Source organism: Acanthisitta chloris, unplaced genomic scaffold (assembly GCF_000695815.1).
Source record: "Acanthisitta chloris isolate BGI_N310 unplaced genomic scaffold, ASM69581v1 scaffold18269, whole genome shotgun sequence".
Classification (NCBI taxonomy): domain Eukaryota; kingdom Metazoa; phylum Chordata; class Aves; order Passeriformes; family Acanthisittidae; genus Acanthisitta; species Acanthisitta chloris.
The window spans coordinates 314-14119 of NW_008693618.1; the positions used below are offsets into that span (position 1 = coordinate 314).

General features: G+C 41.9%; 1 protein-coding gene across 1 annotated transcript in view; it reads left to right on the forward strand.

The window, feature by feature from the left end:
* Window positions 1-2445: 2445 nt before the first annotated feature.
* HBP1 (HMG-box transcription factor 1) overlaps window positions 2446-13806 on the forward strand; it is a 13049-nt gene continuing 1688 nt past the window's right edge. Inside the window, exons 1-10 of the mRNA XM_009083131.1 lie at window positions 2446-2460; window positions 2761-2953; window positions 3817-4051; window positions 4904-5036; window positions 5834-5945; window positions 6066-6178; window positions 6527-6683; window positions 7240-7384; window positions 9626-9955; window positions 13156-13297. Coding sequence (XP_009081379.1) covers window positions 2446-2460; window positions 2761-2953; window positions 3817-4051; window positions 4904-5036; window positions 5834-5945; window positions 6066-6178; window positions 6527-6683; window positions 7240-7384; window positions 9626-9955; window positions 13156-13297 — 1575 coding nt within the window. The remainder of the gene's footprint in view (window positions 2461-2760; window positions 2954-3816; window positions 4052-4903; window positions 5037-5833; window positions 5946-6065; window positions 6179-6526; window positions 6684-7239; window positions 7385-9625; window positions 9956-13155; window positions 13298-13806) is intronic.

Here is a 13806-nt window from a genome sequence, read left to right on the forward strand (position 1 = left end):
GCTGCAGTTTCTGCTGAGCCCCTTCTCAGCCACATTCTGTTTACTTTCCTCCCAAATCCGGTTTTGCCCCTCAAAAACAGACATGGTTCAATTAATAAGCTCTTTGTCAGTCTTGCCTCTTGCTTTAGCGTGACAAATTGAGTTATTTTAAAGCACAAAATAACGACTGATTTGGTTTAACCTCTGCAGCAGCGCAGCAGTAATTACAGCCCTGTGCAAGTTGCTTCTAGAAAACATCTGATGCAACAAGTGTTGAAGTTGAATTGTAGAAAATCGTTACAAGCTGCTTAATGGCCTTTCTCCTCCGTGTTCCAAAGCACTGGGAGGCTGAGGACAGGAGAAGCACGTGATGGCCAAATCAGGCTTTAATCAAGTGGAATTAAAAAAACTAAAAGTGAAGCTTGGCACTTTTTTTGTGTTTTTTTCTTTGTCATTCATTTGCTAGAGGATTTTTTTTGGCTTTTGTACACGGGTAGCATTGATTTAGAGGAATTTCTGTGTCTTGGAGGAACAATTAATTTCTCACAGAAGTAACTTTCTTGTCCAACTAATGTGTTGTATCTCCACCTTGTCTCTGACCTCTAATGTCTTGGGATACCAGGGCAGGTACTTTCACATCTTGGCACCTGGCAGGAAGGAAGGGGAAGGTAACATTCCCAAAATAAGTTAGCCTGTTCATTTTGGCAGGAAAATGGGAAAGGAAGAGGGGAAAAATAGAGCAAAAAAACAAGTTGGAAGGGGGGAAAATAAGGACGTAGACAAGCCAGAAAAACAAGGAGTGGCTTTTCAGAGTTGATTAGTTGCAGATAATCATCAAGGTCCTGACCTGTGCTGTAGAGGTCTGATTTTTCTGTTCAGAAATGACTGAGTTTTCTGCTGTCATTTTATTGTCCCTCAAGAGGAGGGGACAGGAGAAGGATTTGCATTAAAGTTGCTTCTTTAGAGGTAAGATACATATCTCTGGTAGTTTACCTGATTGTGTATTCTAATTTTTCTGGCCTTTCTTCTCCAACTCCTTAAAATCAGAATAAATTGATATAGCTTTGTAGTAGTGCCATTTGAATAGGACCAAACATCTCTGTATGTTTGGTATGCACATTTATTTAAGCTTTGCATGTGTTTGGAAGATTAGGAGATGAGAGGGTTAGAAATTTTCCAGTCAAAATCCTTCTGGACACAATCCCATGCAACCTGCTGTAGGTTAACCTGCTTTAGCAGGGGAGGTTGGACAAGATGTTCTCCAGAGTCCCCTTCTTACGATAGGAAAATATTAGTCTGTTTTTAGCTACTGTTTGTTTTTCTCTAACACAGCTCACTTAGTGGCCATCCATGTGTTAGCCTTCTCAGGTTTTCTTTCTGACTGAGCTGTGTTTTCTGCTCTTCCGTGAGAGATTGATTACTTTTTCAGTGACACTTCATTAAGGTACAAAGTAATCGTGTTATTGTAGCTTTAATTCATCATCATCTGGAAAAAACAGTAGATAACCAAATTACTAAAGATTGGATAACCTTGTTTGCCAGCTTTTAGAGGCAGTGGTTATGTGGAAGAAGCACACAGTTCTCTGCTGAAGATGGTTTAAAATACTGCTTTTGGTATAAATTTTGCAGTCCTGATGTTTGGGGAAGTGAAACTGCTGTGAAATCTATCAGCAGAGACTTGTTTTCTTTGCAACACAGTTAAGGATGTTGGCTGTTCAGTATGTTTGAGTCTGTACCTAGAGGTGAGACAGCAAGAGATGTGAAGGGCAGTGCAAAAAGCTTCTGTAGAGACACCAGTGGTGCAAGGGCAGCTGGGGAAAATGTGGTCCTGATGCTTAGCATAGGAGACCTGATGTCACAAGGTCAAGGAGGACATTTTTGCTTTGATCTTGACTTGCAAGGCTGTTTCCAGGTTCCTGGAGTCTCTGGGCGTAGCTGACTGGGCGAGATGCTTGTTTGAATACAGCAGAAGAGGAGCAAGTGGGGCCAGGCCAGGTCTGTGAGCCAGCCTTGCACCACAGACTGCCTCCAGGGGAGCAGGCACAGAGTGCTCTGGGTTCGAAGGAACCTTAGAGATCATCTCATTCCAGTGCTGTGGGCAGGGACACATGGTGAGGATGGTCTCCAGAAAGCAGTGGATTTGGTGGCAAGAGGACTTCCAGTAACTGGGGAAAAGAAAATATCCCAGCTGGCTTCTCGGAGGAGGATTTCAGGAAACTCCAGGCTGGTCAGCTTAACCTGAGCCTTCAGGAAGATTGTGGGGCAGATCCTCCTGGCTGCTATGTGCAGCCTCTTATAAGGCAAGAAGTTCTCTGGGAACAGCCAGGACAGATTAGCCAAAGGCAAATCTTGTCTGACCCATCTGATTGCCTTCTGTGATGGGATACAGGGCTTAGGCACCAAGGGAATGTTGTTTACCTTGGCTCGAGTGCAGGTTGAGGAGATAACCCCAGACTCTGGGAGGCAATGAGCACAGACTCTGTCAAGGGAAGGTCAAATGTGTGTGAGGAACAAGAGTGGTCACTGGAACGGGTTCCTGGAAAGTGCCAGGGAAATCTCCATCCTTCAGGGTCCTAGAAACCTAAGTGTCCAGGGCCCCAGGCAGCCTCATGACCTCAGAGTTAGCTCTGCTTTCTGCAGAGGTTGTACGAGATCATCCTAAATTATGACATCCCAAAATTATGCTCTGATACTCGACAGCCTGTGCAGTTCTGGGAATGAAGTAGTGCATGAGATGCAACTTAAAACATACACAAATTTTTAACCTCCATCTCTTTAAAGTCAGATACTTTGGAGCATCCTAACATGGTGTGGGAAGTGAAGACAAATCAAATGCCTAATGCAGTTCAGAAACTCCTCCTGGTAGTGGACAAGAGAACTTCAGGGATGAATGAGTCACTGGAGTTGCTGAAGTGTAATGAAAACCTGCCCTCTTCTCCTGGATATGCATCCTGTGATGAGCACATGGAACTTGGTAAATTACATGACGTTTTCGGAAGAAACCAAATTGTGAAGTTTGCTGTAGTTTCCCTGTACTGAAATTACTGGGAGCTGACTGAATGGGATTGCTGATTTTTAACTTAAGTAGGGCAGGGAATAATACAGGGAATTGTGACATCTGAAGGGCTTATTTTGCAGTCACTTTTCCCTTTAACCCATTTCCAGTTCTGACACACTGGCCTGTTGACTCAAGTGTGTTCTTGAGCGCAGAGCTACAAATTTCTGCTCTTAATCCCCAGAGGAGAGTTCTTTTGGCACAAGAATAGCAAACAGAAAGCTCAAGAGCTCCTCCTAAAGGGAAATTATGTTCCTTTAGATCTGCTGCAGATAAAGATTCTGGGCTAGAGGAACATTTGATTTCAGTTCTTCCAGTGACTTCGGAGTTACTTAATTCCAGTTCCCTGCTGGAAATGTGGAAAACTTTTACCTTGAACACCCTCTGATGTTGATAATTTTTAGTGTCACACCTGCTAGGAGTGATTAATTTAGTTGCCTTATGTTGAATGTTAAACCATTTTAGTGAAGCATGTTGCTGCCTTTGCATAATTCTGCTCTGTGTAAACTGGTCAATCTAGTAAAAACTTTAAAACCAGAACTACATTTTTACCTAGTTACTTAATTTAAAAAAAAATTTCTTGTGTGAATGCGTAACAGACTAGAGGTATCACTGTTCTGTGGCCATTTTGTCAGCATTATGAATAGACTTGTGAAATGTTGGTAGTTGTGATATGAGAAAATACAGTTCCTTTATTGTGGTTCCTTTTTTTTTGGTTTTAATTTGCAAGATTGGGTGTCAAGTGGAGTTGGATCTAATGATGGTAATCTGTGCCTTTGCAGATGACCTTCCTGAGTTACAGGCTGTGCAGACAGATTCTACCCCACCTGCACTTTTCCAGCTTGGTGCTGATGTTTCACATCAGGAATGTTCAAGGCCTTCATGGAGCCAACATACCTCAAACAGCAATCCAGAAAATGCTTATTCTTGTGAGAATGGGGTGAACTGGTTGACAGAATTAGCAAACATAGCCACGAGTCCTCAGAGTCCTTTGATGCAATGTGCTTTTTATAACAGGTACTGACATCCGTTTCAGTTTTGAACTAATGAGATTTGTAATGTTCTGTCTCCAGAAACCTTTCCTTCACTCTTCACACCCTCTGACTTTGAACTGGAGCCCTATTTTTGATCTTTCTGTTTAGTAGCTTTATGGTTCTGTCAGAGTGCGCACAGGACTCGTCTCAGAGCCTGGTGCAAAAGCTGCTGAGGTAGGGTGGTATGGAGACATTGCCTAACCACAGCAGGCTCAGAAATTAGGCACTTTTACCTCATGGAAGCAGCAGATGAAAAATGAAGATGGATTTGTTACCTTAATACTCTCTGGTGCACTGAGTTGAGGGGGTTTTTGTAAAGAGCTATTTGAAAATGTAGTGCAATGTATGTTTTAATGACAGCTGTTCCAGGTTTGTCATCTGTAAATTCCATAAGGCTCTGAGCAGCAGCATCTTGCAAATTTCTGGGCTTCACTTCTTGTACAGCTTTGGTCTCTGGTTTATAATCCGAAAATTAAATGCAGTACTGTTAATAGTAATGCATTTGAGAGTTGATTATTAGGACAGAGCAGATGTCTTTGTGTCCTCTAAGAATGAGGTTTTCACTCCAAGGTATCTGTAAAAACTTCAGTGTTGTGGTAAGGAGATGCTGCTGTGGAAGTACTGCTGTCCTTTGGGTCCTGTGTAGAAGTTATGCTAAATACTCTCTTTGCCTAAGCTTGCACCCTGTAATCATCCCATTTGAATATTGGTGTGTGGGAGGTTTATTTGGTGTTCAGCCCATGCAAACAGAAACATTTGCAATAAAGGCGTTTTTAGCCAAGTCTTGTTTTGTCTTAGAATCTGAGGTGTTGTAAAATACCTATTTCTGTTGTAGATCATCTCCTGTTCACATAATAGCTACAAGCAAAAGTTTACATTCCTATGCACGTCCTCCACCAGGATCCTCAAACAGTGATCCTAACTTCTCCAAGGCTGATTTGGACGAAACATCAGTGAGACATGAAAGGGTGAGTTCTCAAACAGTTCTGAAATAAAGGAAGATGCATGAGCAAAGGCTGAAGGTTTTTGAAAAGGGAAACTAGTTCAAAAAGAAATAATCTCTTTAGTATTAATCCCATTTCTATTTGAGCTAGATTTTATTTTCTCTTTACCACACAGTAGCCTTGTAGTGCTGCTTCACAGAGTTCCTGTTTGTTGTGGAGAGATCCCATTCTGAGAAAGTTCTGCTTCTGTTGTAGTTCCTTCTACAGCAACCTTAAAAAGGTTGTATTAACCTGTTTGCTGCCTCAGAAGGAAATACAGATCCCTCTCCTTTTGGATGCACAAAACCTGTCAGTCCTGTGTTACCCTTTTCCAGGTACTAATCTGTATCTGGAACTTGTCTGTTAACGACAGTGAATTTTTCCCAGTGATTTACCTAGCACAGACTTGGCCAGTGATTTTCCCAGTGATTTATCTAGCACAACTTTCCAGCAACTGGACCATGTAGTAATGTGGTTTTTGAGTGAGACTGGGGATGACCAAGGAATGATAGCTTGTAAAATGCTTATATAAGATAATCCACAGGTTTGAAATGAATCGTGGAGAATGAAACTCAGAAACTTCAGGATGCATCTCAGAAAAGGAGATGAAAACACTCCATTCACATCTGCTGATTCCTTGAATCTTTGTCTTCCTGCTACATTCCTGTTTAAGGCAAAATGGTGCCAGGGGTGCAAATTAGAAAATGTGTCTTCAGACATGTAAGATCAGCCCTGAAATCTCCTGTGGCAGAATATCAGCACTGTTTTCCTTCCTTTTGTAGGCGAACAGCGAGTCAGAGTCTGGCATTTTCTGCATGTCATCCCTTTCAGACGATGACGATTTGGGATGGTGCCATTCCTGGCCCTCAACTGTTTGGCATTGTTTTCTAAAAGGTAAAATAACACCTGTCATAAAAGAAGTATTTGTTTGATTTTGTCTTGTTATTTTTTTCTGGGACACAGACTTTTTCACCTAACACTAACCTTTTTCCCCCTTGGAAAAAATTCTGCCAGGCTCTCGTTTGTGCTTTCACAAAGGACGCAATAAAGAGTGGCAGGATGTTGAGGATTTTGCAAGATCTGAAGGCTGTGGGAAAGAGGAAAATCTCTCCGTGAGTCCTTACAAGGTAGCTGTGAGTTCTAATAAATTCATTTCAATACCTGTATTAAATATTTAGTCTCTCACATTATCTCTGTGCCTTTAATTACTGTCTCAGGAAGACAGGTTTACATTCAAGTTGTCTAGAGCTGATCACTGTACTGTTGGATTCTCTGACTGTAAAGAATTGAACTGAATTCATAGAGGTGTGTTTTGAATGTTACATCATCTTCATTAATTTCTAGCCAGATAGAAATTCCAGCTCAGAATGTTGGTATGTTTTCCTACAACATACAGTGATGAATGTACACCTGTAGCATGCACAGTATGTGCTTTTCTTGAGGAAAACATTTTTGAGCTCTATGTGTGTTCACAGGATTATGGTTCCAATGGCTTAAAGTTGATTTCTCATGAAGAAAGCATTTCCTTTGGTGAGTCAGTGCTGAAGCTGACTTTTGATCCTGGTACAGTGGAGGATGGTTTGCTCACCGTGGAATGCAGACTCGATCATCCCTTTTATGTTAAAAATAAAGGTACAAAATACTACAAGTACACTTGGCTGTATGTTGAAACGTTCTTAGAAAGTGATTGCAGGTTTTATTGGCATCCCATGTTGCTCAAGGAATTGGTGAAAGTGGTGGTGCAGAAAGAATTTACTGTCTTTGTAAAGAAATGCAGAAGTGGAACGAACAAAACTGTAAAGCCATAAAGCCATAAAGGAAGATTGCATAACTCCTAAGGAAGGGTTTGATCAAGTATATAAATGGAGCTCAGGAAAGCAGGAAAAATTGGGTGGGAGAAAGGGAAACTGCCAATAAGGGAGGCTTTTTTCACTTGCTAAACATGGAACTTCTGATGGTAAAAGTTTCCAAGTTTTGATTACTTTTTAGCTAGAATGAGATTTTATTTGAGATAAAAATAAACTATTTGCAGTAAGAATTCCCTAAATAAGTGTTTTTCTTCTGGGTGAAAGAAACTGCATCAGAACATTTTTATAGAATGATGTAATTTAGAGATACAGGATTGCTCCAGTGAAGAACTGGAGAGATTGTCTGGCCGTTTGTCTAATTTGACTCTTTACCACTTCAGGTTGGTCATCTTTTTATCCAAGCTTGACTGTGGTACAGCATGGCATTCCATGCTGTGAAATGCATCTTGGAGATCTGTGTCTACCTCCTGGACACCCTGATGCCATTAACTTTGATGATTCAGGTGTTTTTGATACATTTAAAAGGTAATTTTTGGATAAAGTGGCCTCAGTGGTTCTTGTATTTAATGAGTAGGCACCTTAAAGAAGAGTTTGAAGCTTTGTGTAGGGCAAAGAGGCAATAGTTTGGTAATACAAGATAAATGATAGGGAAAAATGAGTACTGAATACTAGGAAAGCTGTGTAATTCTGTGCTCTGCTAAACTGCAAAGTAGTACCTTGGAGTGAAATACCTTCTCAGCCTCTTTTCATGATAATTTAAGCCAGGTTAGTTAAAGCAGTAACATATGTATATTATCTATATAAATTCTTCAGGTAAAGTGGATTATGTTTGAAAAACCAAGTACAGTTTTCCCACAGTAGTTACAGCTGTTACTCGTGCTTGACATGCAGCTGTGCATCATCTGGATTCCCTGTTGAGTTTTTTAGTGGTAGATGCATGTGCTGTGGCTTCAGAATGCAGTGCTTTGGTCATTAGGTCTTACTTCTATGTGTTCTGGTTTGGGGGATAATTTTCCAATACATCAAACTTACCTTCCTTCAAAGTTTGGTTAGCTTTGCTGTTTGCCTGAGCAAGAAGTACAACCAGATAACCCTCAGAGGTCCTGTCCAACAGAAATCCCTTTAAGATTCTAAGGAAATAATAAAGATTTTTCCATACTGTTTTAAGATTTTGAGGTTTAGTAGAATCCATCTTCTCCTATGATGTTACCTCCTTTCTAGCATCTGTTTTCAGTCCAGTTGTGTTTTGGTTTTTTACAATAGAAAAATAGAATTTAAAATGCTGTTTGCAGTTTAGGCTTTAGGAGCTCTTGTGTGATTTCAGCCTGGCATAGACAGGAAGTTCAAATTGCTTGGCTCTCTCACTTGCTGTTTGGGGTTTTGTCTCCTTATTAACTTCTGTTCTGAACTGCATACATGGAGAGTTGTTAGAGTCATTATAGGAACATATCTCTGAAGAAATTGGACTTCTGGCTCCTTATTAACCCTGAAGCCTGGCTGAATACTGCCTGGACATTTCAAATTCCTTGTCTTTCTTTCTGGGCAGAAGGGAGTAAGTGACTGAGATAGGAGAGTGCAGCAGCAGCAGCAGCTGTGGTTAACAGGACAGAAGAACTAGAAAACAGAATGCTGTTGCTGTGTTATGGGAAGGAGATTAAGAATAGCAAGAGTGCTGGACTGTTTGTGGAACAGATAGGTCATTCCTTGCTACACTGAGTGTGACCTTGCCTTGAGGGTTGTCAGCATTATCCCTTCGTCCCTGCTTTGTGCTTTTCTAAGGGATTTTGGAGGCAATCCTCCAGCTCCACTGTTCCTTGTGGTTCTGTCTCACAGAAGGAGCTCCCCAGCAGATGGGGACTGCACTGCCACGTGCAGCATTTCCTTGCTAATAGTTTTGTGTTCAGAAAAAAGCTCTTCAAGGCCCTTATTTTGGTCATAAATTATGCAGCTATAGCCACATTGAGCAGAGGGTGAGCAGAGCCTTAGAGGATATACATTCTGTGTTTGTTTCGTGGAGGTGACTTAGTGGTGGAGAAGGCAGCATAGCCTGTGGTTCCCACACTGACCTGGGTTGGTGGTCAGCTAAAAATCGTAAGAACTTCTCTTATTTGGAGATGGTAAATTGTGTGGAAACAGCTGCTGAAATAGCTGGGAATGCGGAGAATCCCGCGGGTTTGTCACTAGAGGGCAGGAGGTGCTCAGCCCTGTGTCCCACAGCTCAGCACGGGCTCGGAGCAGTTTGTTAGGCTCAGTGCAAGGTGTGTGTAAAAATGTGTATTTAACTGCCTAGAGAAGTTGTTTGTACAGTAGTGTATGTAATATAATTTATTTACTCCAGTGGTGTCATATTCGTCCTTAATACATATTTGGAAGTGAACTCAGTGCTCATTCTTTCTGCATCAGTTGTCCCTTTCAGTGCCTGTCACTCAGTGGCCAGGTTTGATTGATGGTAAGGACAGGAGCAGAAAGGAAGGGGTGTGTTCAAAAGAGAGTGAGGTTTGAAGGCAGTTAATGGATATAGAGCTGAAAGTACACAGCAGACCTTGCAGAGTTGGACTCTGCCATCACACTGGAGAACATACTAATTGATCTGCCAGAGTCCTGGTGTGGTTTTTCATTCTGCCACTGACATCTCCATCAAGCACAAATCACGTCACGCCAAAGAGAGCAGAGCAGTAGCAGTGCAGTAGAGCTGAAGAGTGAGCAGAGTTGAGGGGTTCAGCTGAGAAGGCCGTGGTGGCTTTACCCCGTGTCCTTGCCTTGCAGTTATGACTTCACGCCGCTGGACTCGTCGGCAGTGTACGTGCTGAGCAGCATGGCTCGCCAGCGCCGCGCGTCGCTGTCCTGCGCGGGGCCCAGCGCCGCAGACACCGAGAGAACAGACTGCAGCAGCAAGAACTGTGCCTCTACTGCACCCTCACATCTCTCCTCCAACCCTTTGTACAGCAAAGCTGGCAAAAGCCACAGCTCAGGGACTGCAAGTACTGTGAGTGCCACTTCTCCAAACAAGTGCAAAAGACCAATGAATGCCTTCATGCTTTTTGCCAAAAAATACAGAGTTGAATACACTCAGATGTATCCAGGGAAAGACAACAGGTAATGGTGGAGAACTGTAGTTTTGCTGTTACTGGTGAGCTGGCAGAATATCTGTGTCCCACCTTTAGTTTTAAGTAGCCTAAATTTTGCATTCGAACTAAAACGTGTGTGTATTGTTTCAAGAACAAGTTTTGAAAACTAACACAAAGGTAATTTATGGGTGGACTAAAAATATTTACAGTACTCAGTGAATTTGGCAAAAGCCACTTTTTGCAAACTTAACCTTCTGAGGAAGCATTTGGGTAAAGCAACTGACAGATGTGAGTATGTGCAGCAGCAGAGTCACAAATCACAGCAGCCTCTGTGGCTGAGTGAGGAGCTCTGCTCGCGTGCTGGAATGGAAACCAGGGAATTTCTGGTTCTTCTAAGGAAGTCCTGACATGATACTGCAAATTGTTCATGAGGTTACAAGCATTTATTTCCAGTCTGTGTATCTTATTGAATAATGGAGTACTGATTGCAAGGATATCTGTACGATCTTAATCCAGACAGTACGTTGCCAAATCTTGCTTGTCCTAAAGGCATTCAGCATCTGCTGAAACTTGCAGGAGGAGCTGTATGACTGTGTTTGGGGGAAGGTTCTTGGTTAGTTTGTTCTTATTTATATGCATAAACACTTCTTACAAAGATTTCCATTATATATGTTTTAAGTAATATTTTGTGCTGATGTAAATAGACACTAAAACACACAAACAGGCCCTGATCTCATAATCAGATTTTGTTAGTGTATATAATGTTATGAAAACTGTTCCTGCAAGAATTGTCTTGTGGCATAAAAATTCTCGTACTGAATCTGGTACAAAATGAAAGTGGTCAGGGCTTTGAGAGGGTTTTGGCTATTTCAGAGTGTTCTAATAAGGAGACTAACTGATGGTGTGAAATGAAATCCTGCCACACAAGCAGCTCGTCCTTAAATCCCAGCCAGTCTTGTCCTGGCAGTGCTGCTCTGTAATGTTTGTGGTGAGGGCAGTGAGGCAGATCTGCTGCCTTACACTCGTGGCAGCTGTCAGTCAGAAGTGAGCAGAACTGTCACCTGGGAAGGTTTATGGTGGTTACAACTGTAATTGAAAACGCTGATTTCGAACGGGTGCAGTGAAGTGGAGCTGCAGCTGCATGGATGTGAAAACGAGCTGAGGATTTCAGTGAGCAGGTTTACCTTGAAGGAAGGTGATGACAAAGCTACAGGTAAGCTGCAGAATGCACTGCTCACTGTCCTCTTCAGTGCATTTGGTGCAGTTCTGTGACATCCACAAAATCCAGTGCAGCAGCAATAGAGTTGGTGATAGTTGATGTTACAGACATTCAGCTACTGTTGCTCAAGTGTTGCTGAGGCATGTATTAATTTAGCTGTTCAGAAGCATCTCTCACAGTTTTTAAATGTAAGTTTGTGTCATTTCCAGATGACTGAGTAGATCTTATATCCTAGTAGCCACTTCTGTACACTGGAGCTCTGGTTTGCTACAGTTACTTTATTTTTCTAACGCAGAACTTTAGTTACTCTGAGTTAAACAGTCTGTTCTGACACAAAGCAGCTCAAGCCATGGCAGCAAGAGAGAAGCTGTAAACACTGAAAGTACAAGTCAGCAGTCACATGATACTTAAAACTGCTGTGGGCTGTAAGACTGAGAAATTGGTGTCAGGGCTGCACTGGTTTGTTTTCTAGGTATTCTCACTGTAACTACAGTGGGACTTGGTTGTGTGTCAGCAGACCTTGAATAATTTGAGTAGTGAACCTTCTAAAGATGGTTCCTAAAATAGGAAAATCCTATTTTTGATTGGAAATACAAAGATTTCATAATGCATTTCTTTTGGAAAGGCAATGGCTTTTTCAGCAAACCTGTTCTGTCTGGGTCACCACGTCCTTTCCTGGGAGTGTGAGTGACCCAGTACAAACTGCTGTCCCAAAGCAGACAGGTTTCTGTTGATTTCCCTCTGAACACTGTAAAAACATAAAAAATCTGCTAATTAAACTGCAGTGTGTTTGCTTGTGGTGATAGGCCAAAGGGTAGAACACCAAATCCATTGCCACAGAGACAGGCTGTGCAAATAGGTTTGATGTCAGTGGGATCTAGTGCAGCTTGAGGAGCTAAGGAGTTGATTAAGAACTTAGGAGTCACCAGAGCATGTGACAGCACAGGCTTAAGGGCAACCCCAGTGCAGAAAAGCCTCCAGAATTGCTGTATGTGCCATGCTGTGGGAATGGTTCTGCTGTGGTGCAGAAAAGCCTCCAGAACTGCTGTATGTGCCATGCTGTGGGAATGGCTGATGACACTCTTCTTGTCTGGATTCACTTATAAAATCTACAAATAGCATTGCTGCCAGGAAGGAACTTGTTAACAGGAGAAAGCAAAGGACTTGGTTGTGTACACCTCTTTTTTAGAGCTGGTCACAGGACTGTCATTGCTGTAATCCAAAGCCAAGTGTACAAACTGCTCAGTAGCTTGTGATTGTCATTGCTAAAAGAGCTGTTGTTCAGAGATTTTCGTTCAGCTAAACGGCCCAGTAAAAGCTTTAAGAGGATATTGATCTAACATTTGGGAGTGCAGGTGAGCAGTATGGCATGATGAGAGGGGGAAATGTCAGAACACCTAGGGTTTAGATGGAGTAGGAAAGGAATTAATTCAGCTTCTGGAAGTGGTGATAGATGTGTTGGAACAAATGGTTCCTTTTGCACAGGAACTTCCCAGTATGTTCTGCCCAGTGTGGATTAAAGGTGGAGGAAGCTACACACATTGATTAAACAGACATGGGAGATTGCACTTAATCAAATATTTGTCCAGCTGAGGTCATGTTCAGTTCATTGCCCTAATTATTAGAGAACATATTTTCAGCAAATCTGTTATATGTATGAAAGTGGAGCAAACCAAGTGTGAGTTGCCATGTGGTGGTGGTTCTTTTAGCATCCCTGCTTCCTGGTTTGTGCCAGTTGCTCTGTACTCAAATGTACACCCTTGGAAATGTTAGAATGTGCACTGACCCATGCCCAGCTAACACACAAGTCTCAGCTGCTTAGCTGTTAAAAGAACTGTGAGAAGATAATCAGCAATGTGACTGTCAAGAATTTTAAGATACAGTTAATTTCTTCCTTGTATATTATTTCCACATTTAGCTTTTGTCTTCTTTAAAGTGCTCAGATTAAAAAAAAAAAAAAGGTAGTTCTCAGCACCATCCTGACCATACTGCAACCATTGATCTTGCAGAGCCATAAGTGTGATCCTTGGTGACAGATGGAAGAAAATGAAGAACGAGGAGAGACGGATGTACACACTAGAAGCCAAGGCCTTGGCAGAAGAGCAGAAACGCTTAAATCCTGACTGTTGGAAAAGGAAACGAACAAATTCTGTAAGTTTTCCATTGTGCAGTTACCTGAGTTCATATGGGTAGCTGCAGTGGGGTTTGGTCAGAATAAACTGCTGTCTGCTGCTTTCTGAGTAGCCCAGACCTTCATTACTCCCCTGTAAGCTGCTTTTGGGCAGTTGTCAGATCAGAGGAGGGTCTGTCTCTGAGTGTTTTAGGGGAGTTCTGTTGGACTGAGTGTGCTTGTGAACTGCATGTAACCTTTGAAGTAACTGAGTTCATAAGGTTGCACCTAATAGTTTTTCCCTTCAGTAAAAGCTTTTACTTTACCTTTTTCTATTAACTCATCACTTATATCAGCATACATGAAGATAGAGTCATAGAATCATCAAGGTTGGAGGAGATCTCTAAGATCATCGAGTCCAATCATTAACCTGTCACTGCTGGAACCCCTAAAGATATTGAGGAACCAAATATTGTTCTCCCCGTGATTCCTTTGATTTATTACTCTGCTTGTTTAATTATGAAACAAATACAGGAGGTCACACTACTTC